Source organism: Columba livia, chromosome 13 (assembly GCF_036013475.1).
Source record: "Columba livia isolate bColLiv1 breed racing homer chromosome 13, bColLiv1.pat.W.v2, whole genome shotgun sequence".
Classification (NCBI taxonomy): Eukaryota; Metazoa; Chordata; class Aves; order Columbiformes; family Columbidae; genus Columba; species Columba livia.
In genome coordinates, this window is record NC_088614.1 from 21,262,994 (window position 1) to 21,280,077 (window position 17,084).

Consider the following 17,084-nt stretch of genomic DNA (forward strand, 5'->3'; position numbering starts at 1 on the left):
TTAGTCACTTAGTAAATCAGTAGTACTGTGTTTAGATACACTACATATTCCACATGACAATGTGGTATATGGATTCTGCAAATCCACATTTTAATGAATATTTATAAGGTGAAAAGTATTTTCCAGATGTATTTTCAGTGCATTTGTAAAGGTTTTTTAATACTTTAATAAAATATTTTATCATATTAGGAGGCTACCTGTCTTGAGAAATGAACACGGATCCGTTACTGAAAGCTTTTTCATTCTTTCAACGTCAGGCACTATATATACAGCTTGTTCCCTGGGACCTCAGAACAATCGCTTTTGTTGAGTCAGGCAAAAATAAAAATCTAAAGAATTCTAGGTGTAAGACTGGGAGAGATGGGAACATTAGTACTTGTTTTGCCCATTTTCTTGATTTGGTCTCATATGACTCTTCAAATGAGATGGAGGAATGAATAAAAAGAAGGGATAAAATAACATTTATTTTTCCTTCTTTGTATACCATGTAGGAAACAGTAAACATCTATGGATTTTGATGACTACGATTGTTTCCCAAAGAAAAAGAATTTCAGATCTTTCTTTTGCTCTAGTGTAACATGCAAAATGTAGGAGAAAATGAAACAAAACAGTAACAGAGCTGGAAATAAGTCTTCCTAATTTGCAAACCCTTTCTCTAGCCATTCAGATATGAAACCTACTGCAAGACAGCATTATCCCTAAGTATTTCCCTCTCATAAGAACAGATCTAGAAGAACATGTGTCTTGGCTTAACTGAATCTGTTTGGCAGACTGTTGGGCACTGGGGCAAAAAAATTCTGTATGTAATTCTCAGTAGGATTAAGAAACTTACCCTGAATAGCCCTGCCATGTCCAGGTCACAGTATCCTAAGGAAAAAATAAACCACAGAAATGTATGACAAAGTCAGGTGGGCGTTAGAGAGCAGGAAAGTTGCAATATCAAACAGGCACAAGCTTAGTAAAAGCAGCTAATGGTTTTATAGTCCTGTAGTGGAAATAAGTAAAGGTGTCAAGGCGACTGGGATTCCTTGCCTTAAAAATTTCAAAATAAGCATTGCAGACTTTTGATAATTTCAATAACTGGGAATACAATTTAGATAGTTACTTAGATATTTTAAATCACTCATTCTGATCCAAAAAACAGAAGTAGATTTGTCTGGAGGACTTCACCAGTCTCTTCAGAAAGGCATCCTCATAAAATACGTTTGATTTTGGTTTTAAGGACATTTCTGTGTATTACTTCCTATGTATAATTTTTACAATGTATACTGCTGATCCTTAAATCCTGTCAGTGAAATGTAATATCAGTCCCCTTTAGTGGGTCACTTCAATGCTTTCAAATTGATTTGTGAAAGGATTTAACGAAGGAATCTTTGTAAATAACAACGACAGCAATAGTAATTTGTTTATAATTTAAAAACCATTAGGAAAGTTTGGTCTTTTCTGTATTTGTTTGATGACCACATAATAAAAGAGAAGTCAACAGGTTGCTGGGCTCATGTCCCAGCATTCCAGCTGCCGGTGAAGCAGCGCGGTGCGTGCACCCCTGCACTTGGCAGAAAGTGTAAACAAGTACTCAGCAAAACAAGGGAAGGTTGCAAGAAAGAACCATCTGTGAAGCTGCTGTCCTGAGGTGCCTGAAGGAGGCTGTGTTAGAGGTAATGCTTGGCTTTGCTTTTGCTCAGAAACTTTGCAAGCCCCTTTGCAGTAAGACTATTCTGAGCTCAAACAAAAAAATGACTTGTAGGGAAGTTGCATGCATTTTAGACTGCAAAGTACAGGCTCTGTGGCTTTGCAGGAAGTTTCTGACTTCCGCTGCAATACTTCCCCGTGCTCCCTCTTACTTTAATTATGGCTAGGAACGCCAGCATTAATTTTTTCACAATCAGAATAGATGGTGATGCCTGGGAAGCCCAGCTGCTTCCAGGAGCTCTGCAATGCTAAGGCTCAGGACAACAGGTTCTCCAGTGACAATGAAAAATATTTATCATAGGTACCATTATAAATCAGGATTTTGACTTCATATTACTAGTTAGTGATAGAAGAACATTCTGCTTACCACTCTGTTGGGGTATCGGAGCAACACAGGTTGTACAGGGACTCCTGGAAGAAAAGCACCTGCAACCACAAATTAGAATTGATTGTTAAGACTAAGCTTAATTCAGCAGTTGGGAATTTTAAGTGATGTCATGTAAGACATGCTATCTGGAAGGAGAAATTTTTAAAAAGACGGGAAAAATGTGAATTGTTCCTTTTTCTTGTGTGTGCTGCATTTGTTTGTTGGTTTTGGTTTTTGAATCAGCAGGGCAACTAGCAAGATGTCAGAACAGAAAAGGGCCAGTCTCCACTTCAAGGAGAAAGGTGCCTAAGATTTCTGGACTGTTCAAACTAATTTTCTGTGTGTTATCTCCACATTGACTGGCTTTCATTTCAAAGGACTAAATGTTCACAAGGCTGTTGAGCATTTCCCAAACCCTTCTCTGTTCTGATCATCTTCGTAAGTGATATGGATCTGAGCATGTAGTACTGGTCTTGTAACGTTGCTACCCAGGACACTGCACAGCAGTAAGAAAGGAGAGCAGCATGGCTTAACAGAAGTGCAGCACAGCAATCTAATTATCAGTGATGCTATCAAGTGCCTTTCTGTGTTAAAAATAATCTATTTTTCTGCCTTGCTAAGCACTATGCAAAGATGTTTTATAAATTGGTTGCTACGTCTTGCATGGCAAAGTGTACAGGAATCTAAGATAACATGACTATAAGCTGAGCTAGAAGAGCATAATAAGTAGCATGTATTTTGGTAGTTCATCTCATAATAACCACAGTCAGGTTTCTGGGTAAATAAATTAGATGAAAACTGTACTCAGAAAAATATACAACCGACTAACCATATACATCATAGGTATTTTGCATTCTACAAAATACCAAAAATTAGAAAACTAAACTGACTAATATAAAATCGTGGGTTTAATGCCACTGAAACTTTAATGATGTAAGACATTACATCAGTGCTGTTATGGATGATGTATGTGCAGAAGTATAGAACTAGAACTACCAAATTAATATTTCACACATTATTTCCCAACAATGTGACAAAGTCTCTCACCTTGTTTAAATGTGATCAGACAAGAACGGTTTGTACAGGTGCCTTCTGGAAAAATCAGTATCTTGGATTTAAAGAGAAAGAAATACATATATACACACATATTTCATAAAAAGATTATATTTCAGCATCAGTTACATACAGGCTGACTTTTTATACATACTTCGTGACATATTGCCCTGAATCACAGGAATATCATTGCTGTTTTTAAAGGAAATGAACTAAGTGAGGGATGCTCACAGTAACATTAACCTGTTAACCTGATTCATCTTCATTTGGAAACAAGTGCTTTGTAAGAGAGGGGTTCTGTGGAAAGGCCTTCATCACTTCAGAAATATGGCACAAAAGACTAAGTATTTCACTTGATATGTTTGTTGTTGGTAATGATATTTGTTCCTCTGCCAGCAGGTCCTTATTGAACTGCTGGGTCTATAAACATCAAGAGTCTGGGCTGACATGAAGTGCCTTTACAGGCACAGCTGCTGTCAGCACGAGTTGAGATCACAGCTTGAGGGGTAGCAGCAAAGGCAGAAACAGTGTGTGCATCTGTGCTGCATCCTCTGAAGGCGATACACACTGCTCCACAGCCTCCGACACACCAAACACCCAGGGGGTTTCTGGATTAGTGTCTGAAAGATACAGATTAGGTGTGCAGTGAGCTGCAATGTGACACACCAAATACAGCCCCCCCATGGAATACAATAAAGCTTTGTGTTTCTCATATCACTACAGGATCACTGTCAGTATTCCAAAAACAAGCTCAGCACAAGAACTGGTCTGGATCAGAAGTGTTCAAGGTGTGCCCCTACCGCAGTCCAAATGAACAGGTCAAGGCCAGATGGAAGAGGGCAGTGTTAGGGCACACCCAAGCGACGCAGGCTGTTCTGGGTATGATAAGAGACAGCTGCACACACCATTTTACAGTTAGTCTCTGACTACACATTCTGTAATCAGAAATTGTTTGCTGGTGCTATGGTCACAAAAGTGGGTATGCTTCTGCTTAGCATATGTCGTAAGCCCCAGAAACTAAATTAGTCACTGACCAAAGAGTAAGCAATCATTCCCTACTTCCCCTTTGTTTTTGTACAGAGTTAGGAGAAGCAGTAATCAGAACCTCGTGGTGTTATTAATGATAAGCACAAGTGCTGCCCAGCCTGTTGTGTTTTGGTTTTAGGCAGACAGAATGGGGAATGTAGCTGCTCCTCCTTTTCTGCTCTGCTGAGAGGGGGCAGCCCAGGCACTCTGAACAGGGTGTTACAGACATGGTCTTGTGGTCAAGTTTCTCAAAAACAAAAGAAACAAAGAGCAGGAGGAAGGTGTGGCCAGGGCACAGGACTAGGAATCACCCAGTGACACTCCAGGTAGTACTGCATTGATGTTCACAGTATTGATGTTTACAGTGTTGATGTTTTCAGCTTAAGTACTCTCCATGCTGGAGCTTGGACAGCCTGGGTTACTCGTCTCAACCGCTCGTCCCCAGCTGTTGTGCGCGCAGCTCTGCAGTAGCTTCTCACACATGAGCTAGCTTGAGAATACCGATTCACACATACCGATGCAAGTCATCTGCTTCACCGAAGGCAGGCAGCATGTTAAGGCTTAAAGAGAAGGCCAAGAGTATCTGCATTTTGGAACAGCAGTTGGTACTGGCTAGATTTTAACTGACCCATTTGTCATGACAAAACTCTTCCTGGGCACCAGCCTTTCATCTTCCTTTCCTAAACCAGTCATATACCTGTGAGCTGACTTCATCTTCGTACATCAACAGAACCCTGTTCAGCTGGGCACTTGTAGAATTATGATGCACAGTGAACATGGAATACGAATACATGACAGAAAAGTAGTAGTATATTTATTACCTGTGGCCACTGGCCTCTTGATAATGCCCGCTTAGTTATCTCAGCGGCTGTATTCTTTCGTGAATCAGGGTCTTGACGAGAAACTGATACAGGCTGAACGGAACCTAAAATTGCTGTGAAAAAGAAAAAAATCTGTATGTCTTATGCTAGGACTTAGAAAACACACGGGTTCAAGGCTCCCTTGTAGCAAAAAATTTGTTATTCTCCTATTAGGAGACAGACTGCACAAATGGCTTTCAGAGTAAATAGATAGGAAGAGTAGTATTATTGTCCCTATTCTGCAAAATGGGAGATATATCTACAGTGTCAGCTGAGGAACTTTACAGTGCTAAATTCATTCAAACACTTTCTGCTAATTTTGTTATCTTTCAATGAGCATTTGTACACAATTCTAAGACAAAGACCTGCTCAGTGGCCACACTCAGGCCTAACTCATGCAGACTGCAATCAACAACTAGTGGGGCCGTGCTCAACAAGGTGTCGCTTTTCAGTTACAAGGCATACACAGCTTGTGTGTAAATTACAGAAGCAAAACCCCTCTCATTTCATCAGAAGTCAACATCAGAATGTGTGGACCTACTGAGATGTGATGAGAAACTTGGGGAAGAATTATCTTCTCTGTCCCACACCTGCGCTTCTAAGAGAAGACCAATGTATTATCAGTTAGTTTATTTCCAACAAAGACACTTTTCTGTGTTTCCTACCGAGTTCAGTTTTGGGTTACTGTTGGCTTATTCTTTTAAGAGCCCTATACAGGGAAGAGACACCCAGCAGAAAGTCTACAGTTGGTTCTAGTAGTAATGCAAACAGGAATTATTTTTGTGCCAAAAGGAGGAGAAAATAATTGAAGCATGAGTCATCTGATCTTTTCCATTCTCCACATTACCTTTTTGAGTTGCTTCTCTTTTATTCCTTCCTGGTTTGACTCCCATTAAAAAAAAAAAAATCTGTAACAGCGCCTGCAAATTTAAACTTATAAATATGGTATTTTCCAGACTGCTGTAGTCTGGCTCTGTTTTGAAATAACCTTCACTAATCTGTGTTCTGCATTTGTGGGCCACACTGTTAAAAGACAGCAGTCGAACAGATTTCTCAAGCCACCTACTGGGAGAATTTTAAGAGAAAGCTTCTAACCTGAGCAGTTCTGAAACATGTTTTCAGTATAAAGCAAATTTAAAGTAATATTGTATTTCATACTGAAAAGGAACAACATATTTTTAGACATTTTGACTAATTCAGAAAGATAACTTGTCCCAGGGATTTCACTGGAGGTAATCTGTCAAAATCTTGAGAATCTAAGGATATAAAAAAGTCTGCCCCTAAATCGAGATAAGATTTTTGGCCTCATGTCAAATTGCTGACTTCTAATATTTTACTTTTTCATAAATACTTACTGCCAAATACCGGAGTTGACAGGTTCTCTGCTCTCGACACTACTGATGGCATTCCCGTTAGGGCAGAAATAATGGCATCAAAAAAGCTTGAATGAGGAGCTGCAACAACGACTGGGGCTTCCAGCAGACTTGCTATTTTCCCTTTCACTTTAACTTGGAAGCCCATTACGAAGAACAAGGTACGAGTTAGGCATGAGAGGGTTGTCTGGATCATCCTCCTTGTAAACAGAAACACAAAAACGTCATCCATCTAACAGTATTTCTTTTGTACTTTAAAAGAGAAGCCCATGAAAGATTTCCCAGTTCTCAGCAGCACTGGGGCCAGGCAGAGAGGAGCAATACTACTCCCTGGGAGGGTACAGGTCTGAAGGGGAAGAAGTAGGGAAGGTAACATCACCTTTCCACGTTGAAACCAGATTATAATTTTAAAGATAAGGCAATGTAAAGCACCTTACTCAACCTTCCTCCCAGGTAAACTATTTCTCTTGACATAACATAACTCTTGTTACAGCATAACACTATTGCAAGGGGAGGGTGGGCAATTAGCAGATTCCATCTCCTTTTTGTAAGATATCAGTTTTAACAAGTAAGATTAGTTGACAATGTTCCATTACAGGAACATGGTCCCTCCACAGGGGATGTGTTCCCTTCACGGGACTCTCCTTGATCTCTCAGCCTTGTCAGAGCGCAGGCCCTGTGTCGCAGCGACAGGGAACGTCAGCACGCGGAGGTCAGACGCTGGGTGACCGAAACCCAGAACCCACGGAGGCAGCTTCAAGGGCAACACAGCTAAGAGAAAGCTAATTTTCTCATAAATTATAGCATAGCAGGAATTACAAAGGCTACACAGAAACTCAGCTTATGTACTATTAACAAATACTTTTCTTAATGAGTTTCTTTTCTCAAATATTCCGATTGGGATTATTAAAGTAAGTCCTGGCTTACAGATAGTCTATAAAGATTTTTATAGATTTGTTTCAGCCTCAAGACAATTGAAAATCTACCTATTTAAAAAGCTCCACTGCTGTAAAATACACTTATCAAAAAGTTGCTTCACCTACATGGATAAAACTAAGACTTGACTGAGGACTTCTCTTTAATTAAAAGGAAAGGAGTAAGTGGGAAAGAAAAAAAAAAAAAAAGCACATAATTTCCACAAGTATTGGTCACTTTTTACCTTCTCCATCCTTTAAGCGGCACAGATCCTTTTGCAGGGTGACCGAAAGTTGCAATGGATGCCAACAGCCATGCTAGCAGTACAAGGGATGCAATGCATATGGCACGGGGGGGTAGCAAAATAATCCCCTGAAGAACAGTCTGGAAAAAAAGAGGGGAAGAATCTAAAGAAATGGTATCCACGGGAATGACACCGATATCTGTGTAGTTACATTATATAGACTTTGAAATACTAACTTTACTGCTATATGATTTAGCAAGGAAAGCACTCATGATTCCCATGTGCAAACCAGTCAGAGCGTTTCACTTTCAGTTTTGGGTTCTCATTTCACATAGAACTGGAACATCTGAGTACTGGACTGTTTGGCTTGGATGTTGTTAGACAGAGGGGTACATGAAGTTTGGCTTTAGTTTATGCTTAGCCTTGGTCTGCAGCACACAGCCAGCTCCCATGAGGCTGCCCAGCTGATAGTATCTTCCCTACAGAGCCTCTGTAACAAGCTGCCTCTCTAGAGGCCAAGTGGGATGGTTAGCATGACTAAAATGCATTCTTGCTCTTTCAAAATGACTAATGTTGTGTTGAGTCACACTGTTGCTGCAAGTGATCCTCACTACTGCCTCCTGGAGTAGTGCACACGCAACACAACTGCATCTCCCCCAGCTCGGACTTGAGCAAAATGGGGTTTTCAGTAAAACGGAACCTGCGGTTAAGGCAAAGGGTCAGACTACACAGTGCTGTTGAAGCTGCCGTAGCAGCTCTTGCCCCATTGCCTTTGAAAGTGGTTTGCTCACAGCCCATAGCAAACGTACAGCAGAACCCTTCTGATTATGAAGATCAGCTTGTTGCCTTCTCTTTGAAGCATCTTGGATATTACCCTCTGTGCTAGGACCTCTTTGCATTTTTCAGAATAAATTGAGAAAAGCTTGGTTTCCTTTCCTTGCCACAAGCAGGAAGCTGTTATTATCTTGCTTTAACTAGAAGCAAAAGAGACTATTGAGAGAGTTCTGCCATGGTTACAGACAGCCAAGCTAGGTAGCAAAACTGGTAGAAAACAGATCCAAGCTGACACTGCAGTTCACCACTTCTTCAGTTCTTCATAGGCATTTGTAAAAGCAGTGGAGGGAAGGAGAAACGCTAACATGCCCTGCTTGCAAATAATCCTCAAGTACCACCTTCAGCCCCACCTGAGGAATTTTGAGCTTCCATTTTTTTCATGCACAGCTCCAGGAAACATGTGAATTGGCACCAGGTTGTTAACAGGCAGCTGTGGTACTGGGCAGGGCAGGAAGAAACCCTCAATTATTATTTTACCGCAGTGAATGAGGTTAGAAACTATATCCCGGAGGTTGGCGTTTATGGTGCAACCCCGCGCTCTGTGGATGGTGCCAGCCCAGGCCTGGGGGGACAGCGGTGGGAGGCGCAGCCCCGTGTTCCTGGGACACCACTCAGTCCTCGGGCATCTCATCCAGATCAGCCACCGCACACCGGGGCCTGGCTCAGAGCACCCACCGGTGCTAGTCGTGGCAAATCTGAAAAAGGTAGCAAGTTAACCCAGCCAAGACTTCTTGCTTTCATCTCTAAATCAGATTTACCTTTTCTTTTCCACAGGTGTCCTCTTGTAATATGATACATAGTCTCAGTTCAACATTTCAGCTGCATTCAGTTATGCAGAACGGGCAGCATAAACATAAATTAGTGTTTTGACTTAAAATAACTTTTGCCTTTATGAAAAAAAGAATACTTATGCACTGACCTACAGTGAAAAACAAAGGATGCAATTGCAAAAGCAAAACAATCGCTTCCTCAAAACTTTAATAAATTAATTCATCTATCTTAGGCAGATGCGCGGGTGGTACTGATTTGCACGCTGTTGGCTTTCTAGGTCACTGTGTAATGAGGGAGAGTTGATTTCTGGTCCATCAGCTGTAGAGCAGGGAAAAGAGAAAGGCCAAGGCAGGCTAGAAAAGAAAAAGTATATATGACAAATATACAGAAGAAAATACAGGTTCAAAGTTTAGTAGCTACTAAATAGGATCAGAGCCGCTGTAGCTTCTGTATACAGTCATCACAAAGAACTACTCTGAGTCATGCGAAGAACCCTTTCCCACATTTGGAGTCACCTCTGGATGTTCGATTTAAGGTGTGTGCTGCAACTGCAGAGCCTGTCGCTGCTGCAGTCACACTCCACAGCTCACTGGCCCTTGAGCAATACAGGGGATCACGGTGGCACCAATGGCAGGCAAGGGGAAAAGCAGCTCTCTCAGAAACCCACAGAATCCAGGTTGAATTTTGTTCAGCTTCAGCTGTGGAGAAGTTACCCAGGAAGCAGCAGAAGAGCAGGCTGGGGACCAGAATGAAGCCCAGCTCCGACTGAACTCCTCTGACACCTGAAACTGGGGGCAGGTGGCTGGTCTCGCAAAGCAGCAGACACAGAGCAAGACCAGGTCTCCCATCAGCTTCCAGAGCATGTCCCTGCACTCTGCCAGACAGGCTGCTCACTTCCAGGCACAGGGCTGAAAATCATCTCACTTGTAGCATGCTGGTTGTGCCAGTACATAGTGCACCATTACGTAATTCCACTGAGCGTCTCTTCGCAATAAAGGAAAATCTAGTCATGACTTAACTAGTATTTGTACTTTGCAGTGCAGTTCAGATGTTTAAGAGGGCAAGTGAGCAATCAAGATGAACAGAACTAAAACTGAAAAATGAAAAAAAATCCCAACAATGAACTGCAAGCAGCTTCAGTCAGAGGATGGAAACCAGGAGTATCTGAGCAACTGTTTTAAACTCTTGTCTGGCACATGCAGATGTTTAGCATAGCACAACTGATCCTTGTTTTGCACATTCCAAAGAAAGACAAAAATCTCATTGGCTGTTAAACTGTTAGCAATATAAAGATGGGCAAAAGATTGTAAAATCTCTGCTGGTTTTCCGTCTGGCTACAGCCTATTTTTGTATTTGAAGCTGAATTAAATGCAGAGAACTAGCCTGTCTCATGTTCCAGCTCTGTTCATCAGGGGACAGCAGCCTTTACATTCAAGGAGTTCACCAATATATGAAAATCCAGCTTTGACCTCCCAGAGAGGGTTTTGAAATTTTATCTGTTTTTATCAGTGTTACTAAAGGAATAGTATAGAATAGGGGGAATACAACAAAACGATCTGTTAACATGCAAGAATGGAGATACGCTACACTTGATTTAAATGGAAAGAGAAGGGATGTTTTCCTTTTTTGAAGCTTATAGTAACACACTGTGGCAAGGCCCAGATTCCCAGCTGGTCTGATACGCAGAGCTGGGCAGGAGCGGAACAGCCATGCAGAGGATAAAGCAGACAGTGCGAAGTATCCTGGTTTCCATGACTGTGGGGGAAAAAGAACAGAAGGGAGCACCACACAGTACAAACAGGTTGCATCTCTTGTGTCTTTCTTGTTTAAAATTCTGTAACTGCTGCAATTTTGCCTCAGAGCTCATGAGCACCAGGCCCTGACCCTAGTGAGTGCTTTTCCTTCCAGGTGTGTTGTGGGGTTATGTATAGGGTGTATCTTGCTCTAAGACATACTGCGTTTTTCATTTCTTCCTCCTGAAGCAAAAAAGTAGGATATATTTGTCATAGATAAAATGGTAATTGTAGCTTAAAACTTCTGGTTTTGAAAGGAGTCTGTGCATCCTCTATTAAGGAAGAACAGCCAGCACAGAAAGCTGTCCATTTCTGGAACCTCACTAAGAAACTAGAACCTTTACCTTAGGGTTCATGCCTACAGCTACTGATTCATATGCACTTGAAATGTGTTTCAGGCTGCTAGTAAAACACAGGGGATAAAGGGATTTGACATGGTTTTCCAGGTTTCTCACATTTCCTCCACCCAACTACCTTCAGGGCCAACATTGTGTGTAACCTGAGGAAGAGCTATATGAAACATAAAATATTTAGCTGCATATTAGCCTCAGAAAGGTGTAACAATCAGCAGGAAATGCTGTAAGTTCACCTATGCAGTGATGTGCTTGTTGTCCTCACTGAGAAGTCAGTTCATAATGGGTTCATCAGCTCAATTTTTGAAGAGACTGTTTTTAAAAATCAAAGCCCAGAAACAGTGTTTGCTGTCTTAATTGGAAAAATACATTGGAAGTCCTGTGTGCACACAGCTCAGAAGCCCAATTCAGTTCACTCAGTGACACCAGTCAGGCACTGTGGACCCTTTGTTGTCCACACTGTAGTACGGAACCAAGAGATTAACTCCCCCTGCTCTGCCCCAGCCCAGGCTTAAAATAAGCCTAAAGTGAATTAAGTATCTGAAACAGGATTACTGTAAAAAGTTATTTTCTATTTTGGCTTATCAGATCAGAGAGAAGGTATCATCATCTTCACTATAGAGCTGAGGCGTGTGACACGATGGATAGATGGACATTATTTCATTCTTGTGATTCAAACGGTGCAAACTGGAGTAAACAGGACTCCTGTTTTTCTCTAGGAGTAATGTGTGATTTGATTGTGCAAATATTTTCAAAAGCTTGTTGCAAATCTTGTGTTAGAAGTTTACATTTGAAATTGACAGGCTTCTGTGTGTGTAGAGCACACGCAGTTCGTGGACTCTGAGGAGTGATGGCTTCAGGAATTTCATTTCAAAGAACTTTTTTTTTTTCATTTCAAAGAACGTTTTTTAGGCTGAACACCTTTTGCATCTTTGACCGTTTACACAACCTGTCAATTTTCTTCTCCCTGTCACTAGACAGGATCAGGAAGCAAGCTGTGCTGCACTTGGGAAGGAGCTGCAGATGTTTAACCGCGGGTCAGGTTTGCCGCTGTCCCACACGGGCTGTAGGCCCCACCAGCGCCCCTGCCAGGCCGGGCGCGGTTTCGGCGGGTTTCAGCCGTATTTATCCCCGCGCCGCATCCTCCCGCTGCAGGAGGGCTCTGTACAGCCCCCGCTGACCGCCACACCGCGCGGGTCACAACCCCTTGATTCAGAGCGGCCGAAGTGACGCTGGTTTAGACAAGCTGGCAGACACCCACGCAGCACAGCCGGCGTGCGCGCGGGTGACAGGTGGGTGACAGGTGGGTGACAGGTGATTGACAGCCGCCCCCGCCGCACCGATGCGCATCCCAGCACCGGGGCAGCCCCGGCGCCCCCTCACGCCCGCGCCGCCAGCCTTACCCGCAGCTTGTCGCCGGCGCTCAGAGGCCTCGGGTGGACGAAGGGGTTGGGGACGATAGGCGCGGTGAAGGAGCGCTGCCGGGGCAGTGGCAGCACCCGCTTCGCCATCCCGCCGCTGCTGCTCCCGCCGCGCAGCCACCCGGGGTGATTGCGCATGAGCTGCCGGGGGGGGCGGTGTGTCTCGGCCCTGCCCTGAGCCTGAGCCCGCCCTGCCCTGAGCCGGCCTTGCTCCGCCCTCGCAGCAGCGCCTGCGGGCATATGCGGCCGGTGCTGCTCGCGCCCGTTCGCGCGCGGCTGCGGGTCTCCTGAGGGGCCGGTGCTGAGGCGGCCGTTGCCGGGAGGGAGCTCGCTGTCCGCTGCCACGGCCCCGGGAGCCCTGCCCGCGGCCCCGGGAGCCCTGCCCGCGGCCCCCGGGAGCCCTGCCCGCGGCCCCCGGGAGCCCTGCCCGCGGCCCCCGGGAGCCCTGCCCGCGGCCCCCGGAAGCCCTGCCCGCGGCCCCCGGAGCCCTGCCCGCGGCCCCCGGGAGCCCTGCCCGCGGCCCCCGGGAGCCCTGCCCGCGGCCCCCGGGAGCCCTGCCCGCGGCCCCCGGAGCCCTGCCCGCCCCCTCCGCGCTGACCAGAGTCAGTACACCTCCTACAAACACTTCAACGCCGGTCGGTGAGGCGACCACCAAGATGATTAAGGGAGTGCGGCATCTCCCGTATGAGGAAGGGCTGAAGGAGCTGAGTCTCTTTAGCTTGAAGGAGACTGGGGGGCGACCTCATTAATATTTACATTTACATATATATATATGTAAAGGGTGAGTGTCAGGAGGATGGAGCCAGGCTCTTCTCGGTGACAACCAGTGATAAGACAAGTGGTAATGGGTATAAACTGGAACACAAGAGGTTCCATTTAAATTTGAGAAGAAACTTCATGGTGAGGGTGGCAGAGCCTGGCCCAGGCTGCCCAGGGGGTTGTGGAGTCTCCTTCTGTGCAGACATTCCAACCCGCCTGGACACCTTCCTGTGTAACCTCATCTGGGTGTTCCTGCTCCATGGGGGATTGCACTGGGTGAGCTTCCCAGGGCCCTTACAACCCCTGACATTCTGGGGTTCTGTGAAATGTAGATAAAAGCGTTTATTCATAAAAGCATAAACAGGCAATAAAGCTATAAATGCTTATAACAACATAGTTTCATTGAAGGACAAGCAATAGTTGGTGTGTTGATGTTAAGGCTTCAGCGGGAAGGCATTTTCTCCCTCAGCCGCAGGTTCAGTCTGTGAGCAGCTTGTGCCCCTGGAGCCTCAGGAGCCGGTGAGCAGGGGAGGCTCCGTCACAGCGCGCTGGGAGAGCTACTGAATGTTCTTCAGGTTCACATTCCTTACAACCCCCTCTTTCCTCCTCAGGATCTATAGAGAATTTCCCCTTTTAAGTCTTCTGGGAGCTGGAGACAGATCTTACCTTGAAAATCACTCTAATGTTTTTAACCAGGAGATAGTTGTGATTAACTAAACTGAGGTTTCTCTTCCTTCGGTGCACCCATGTGTGTTCTTAACTAGTTTGTAAACAAAAATTACTGGAGGCTATACAAGCTCTCTTCCTCCCCCTAGTGACTACTAACGTTTCAGAGAGAGATTTTTTCATCAGACCTTGTCTTGCATATTGATCTGTACATTAACACATGCACTACAAATATCAAACCAAGATAAATACGTGTAGCTCACTACTGGATCTGGGTTGAGACCAGACACAGCAGTAACCGCTGTGAGCCTGAGGCAGCGGAACCTCAGCTTTTTTCTGCTAAGCGTATTGTGACCGTTCCATTATAAGCTGCATTTGTCTGCTGTACCTGAGTAGGATATTTCTGCCAATGCGTTGGAGGCTTCTGCTTGCCTGTGTTTGTGCTGGTGTGCCGGCATCATAGGGACTTACAACTGTCACCGCTCCGTGTCTTCTCGCAGGCTGACGTACCTGCTTAGTCAATGACTTGTCTAATGCCAGGTAAAGAAATCAGGTGCGGGCTCCAGCAGGATTGTAGTAAATGCAGAAAAATCTCTTTAATGACACATCAGAAAGCTGAGTGTTTGTTGCTCCCAGCTTTCATTGCGGAGATCTGTAACACGAAGGAAAGATCAGGTGTGTGACTAAAGCTGGCTGGATGTCTTCGTGTATACGCAGAACCATGCACACCAGACTGGTAACTGCACTGTTCTCACTCGCAACTGGCCGCAATATAGCAGAGCATGTCATTCATGCAACAGACTGTTAATTCAAGTGCTAACTCCATTGCTTTTATTAAATGCTGGATTGACCTATTCAGTATGTTCCACTCTCCAGACAAGTTTTCATTGCAGAACGTCCCCAGCTGTCATGTCCCTCCAGAGGTGTGTGTGGGTAGATGACTCAGATTCATGGTCCCCTTAGAAAAGAGTATATGGGTTACTCAAGGACCATATACAAACAAATCCCAACACCTTTTATTTTGCAGCTTGGCCCAATTAGCAGATGATTCCACGGCTGCAGGAAGATTTACACTACTTAAGCCAAATTGGTGAACAGTTTAACAGCAAAAGGATTTTCACAAAGGAGTTTTGTGGCTGTAAGCCTTAGGTTATACTGCTCATAGAGGGAGAGCCAAAGAAATAGGGATATAGGAAAGGAAAAGAGAAGGAAAGAAAGAGAACGAAAGGTCAGCCCGCAGCCTTTGTCTGCGGCGCCTGGTCTGATGTTGGGATGTAAATCGCGATTCACCTTCTCCTGAGTGCCCCATTTACTGCTGCTGGACATGATGTCCATACAGGATTGTTTTGGGTCTGACAACGGCCCATCACTGCGGGATGAGCTGTTGTTGCCATAATGTCTGAGACATAATTCTGTTGAGTCTCTGGCACAGGAGGCAGATGGTGCTTGTCTGAAAAGCCCCCAGTTTCAGTCACTACAAGTGTTCATGGTTTGTTCAACCTGAACCTTCTCTCATCCTAAGGGGAACTGTCAACTGACAATCTTGGTGAGATGTGTTACTTGAAAAATCGTGTCATAGGTGAAATCAAGTGCTTCCTCTTATGAAATCTGCGTATATAAGCAAATTAAAGGTATCTGGACAAAACAAAACAAGATCCTTAAGAGACCCTCCTGTCTCAGTCATTCTGGCCGGGGTCTGAGTGGCTGGGACGTGAGGGTGGGCAGGATCAGGGCAGTGAGCAGCAGGGACGCACCACAGGTCACTCATCCTTTCTTCTCAGGGCAGCCCCACACTGTGATCATCTGCAGTGCTCAAAATCCTGTGATTTGACAGCACAAATTCTTCTATCATGGAATAGTTCCCACATCTGGTATCTTCTCAGCCAGGAACAAGATGGATTTAGGGAGGGGATTGCAGATGTAAAGCGTTACCCGCAGGGTGTGCAAAGAAGATGGCTCAGAGCCATGAACTGGTTGAAAACGGGAGTCCCCGGTCTGCAGTTGGTGTCGCTAAATGCTCGAGCCAACTTTCCTTTCCATAGTCAGGCCCACCTGGGAGCTGGCTGAATGCATGAACTGGCTTTAAAGAACACGTGAATTTATCTGAGTCTCCTCTGGATTTTTCTCCCCGATAGCTTTATGCTACCAGATTTGTTGCATTAATATGTTACTTACATATTTCCCTGAAGACCCACCTCTAAAGCCTCTTGTCATGTTACTTACCTGACACATCCAATGCCTATAAATCTCAGTAACAGTGTGCATCTTTGTACAGCACAAACATGCACGTGTGTGTATGCACATAAATGTATGTAATTTGGGTCGAATCTTTATTTGCTATATGTAGGTATGATAACACAACTTGCAGAAAAACACAACCTACCAATGAAAACAAGTTTCAGCTCTGGCCGTGGATGTTTTACCCAGACGAGTGTTGATTTTTCACCGTTACCACCGGCGTCCTTCAGAACTCACAACGGTATCGGGACTATATTTGGTTTTTCATAATATGTTTGTATACTTAATGTATAATACATTAATAAAGTGCACATTATACAGTAGTTTAAGAAACAGAATAATTTCAGTGAAGATTTCTGGAAGTAAATGAAGGTATAACTGATATATTTTATAGCTGCCCAATTTGTAGTTAATATGGTCAGAAACGTGTAATTACTGCAATCATGTTGTGTGTAGATGTGCGGTTGTATACCTTGCTGATACCTGCATCCTATTGTGGGTTTTTTCATAAGAATTGATATGGGAAAATGAAACCAGGTGGTGTTTCTTCCACTTCCCCTCCCATATTGTTGCCCGTTTGCTTTTTGGAAACTGTTTCTGATAATACAGCAAGTTCTTAGTTTGAATTCCCTGTAGATCGCTGAAATGAAACACACATACAGCTTCATTTCAGCAGGTTAATAAAAATGAACGAAAGATGTCAGGAGTCCTTGAGGGAA

General features: G+C 44.2%; 1 protein-coding gene and 1 long non-coding RNA gene across 7 annotated transcripts in view; one reads left to right on the plus strand and one right to left on the minus strand.

Annotated features, from left to right (window-relative positions):
- The window catches only part of LPCAT2 (lysophosphatidylcholine acyltransferase 2), a 34,750-nt gene extending 21,865 nt beyond the window's left edge, over window positions 1-12,885 (minus strand). Inside the window, exons 1-7 of the mRNA XM_065029282.1 lie at window positions 12,685-12,885; window positions 7,531-7,670; window positions 6,354-6,571; window positions 4,960-5,072; window positions 3,107-3,167; window positions 2,060-2,118; window positions 833-867 (exon numbers count right to left, since the gene is read on the minus strand). Of these exons, the coding sequence (XP_064885354.1) occupies window positions 833-867; window positions 2,060-2,118; window positions 3,107-3,167; window positions 4,960-5,072; window positions 6,354-6,571; window positions 7,531-7,670; window positions 12,685-12,840 (782 nt within the window). The 5' untranslated portion in view covers window positions 12,841-12,885. The remainder of the gene's footprint in view (window positions 1-832; window positions 868-2,059; window positions 2,119-3,106; window positions 3,168-4,959; window positions 5,073-6,353; window positions 6,572-7,530; window positions 7,671-12,684) is intronic.
- LOC110362326 (uncharacterized) overlaps window positions 1-17,084 on the plus strand; it is a 29,852-nt gene that overhangs the window by 3,131 nt on the left and 9,637 nt on the right. Inside the window, exon 1 of one of the 6 annotated variants that reach the window (XR_010465995.1) lies at window positions 13,252-16,606. The exons of the other annotated variants lie outside the window; for them this stretch is intronic. This is a non-coding gene — a long non-coding RNA (uncharacterized LOC110362326). Of the gene's footprint in view, window positions 1-13,251; window positions 16,607-17,084 lie in introns of those variants that run through there. 6 annotated transcript variants of the gene reach the window in all.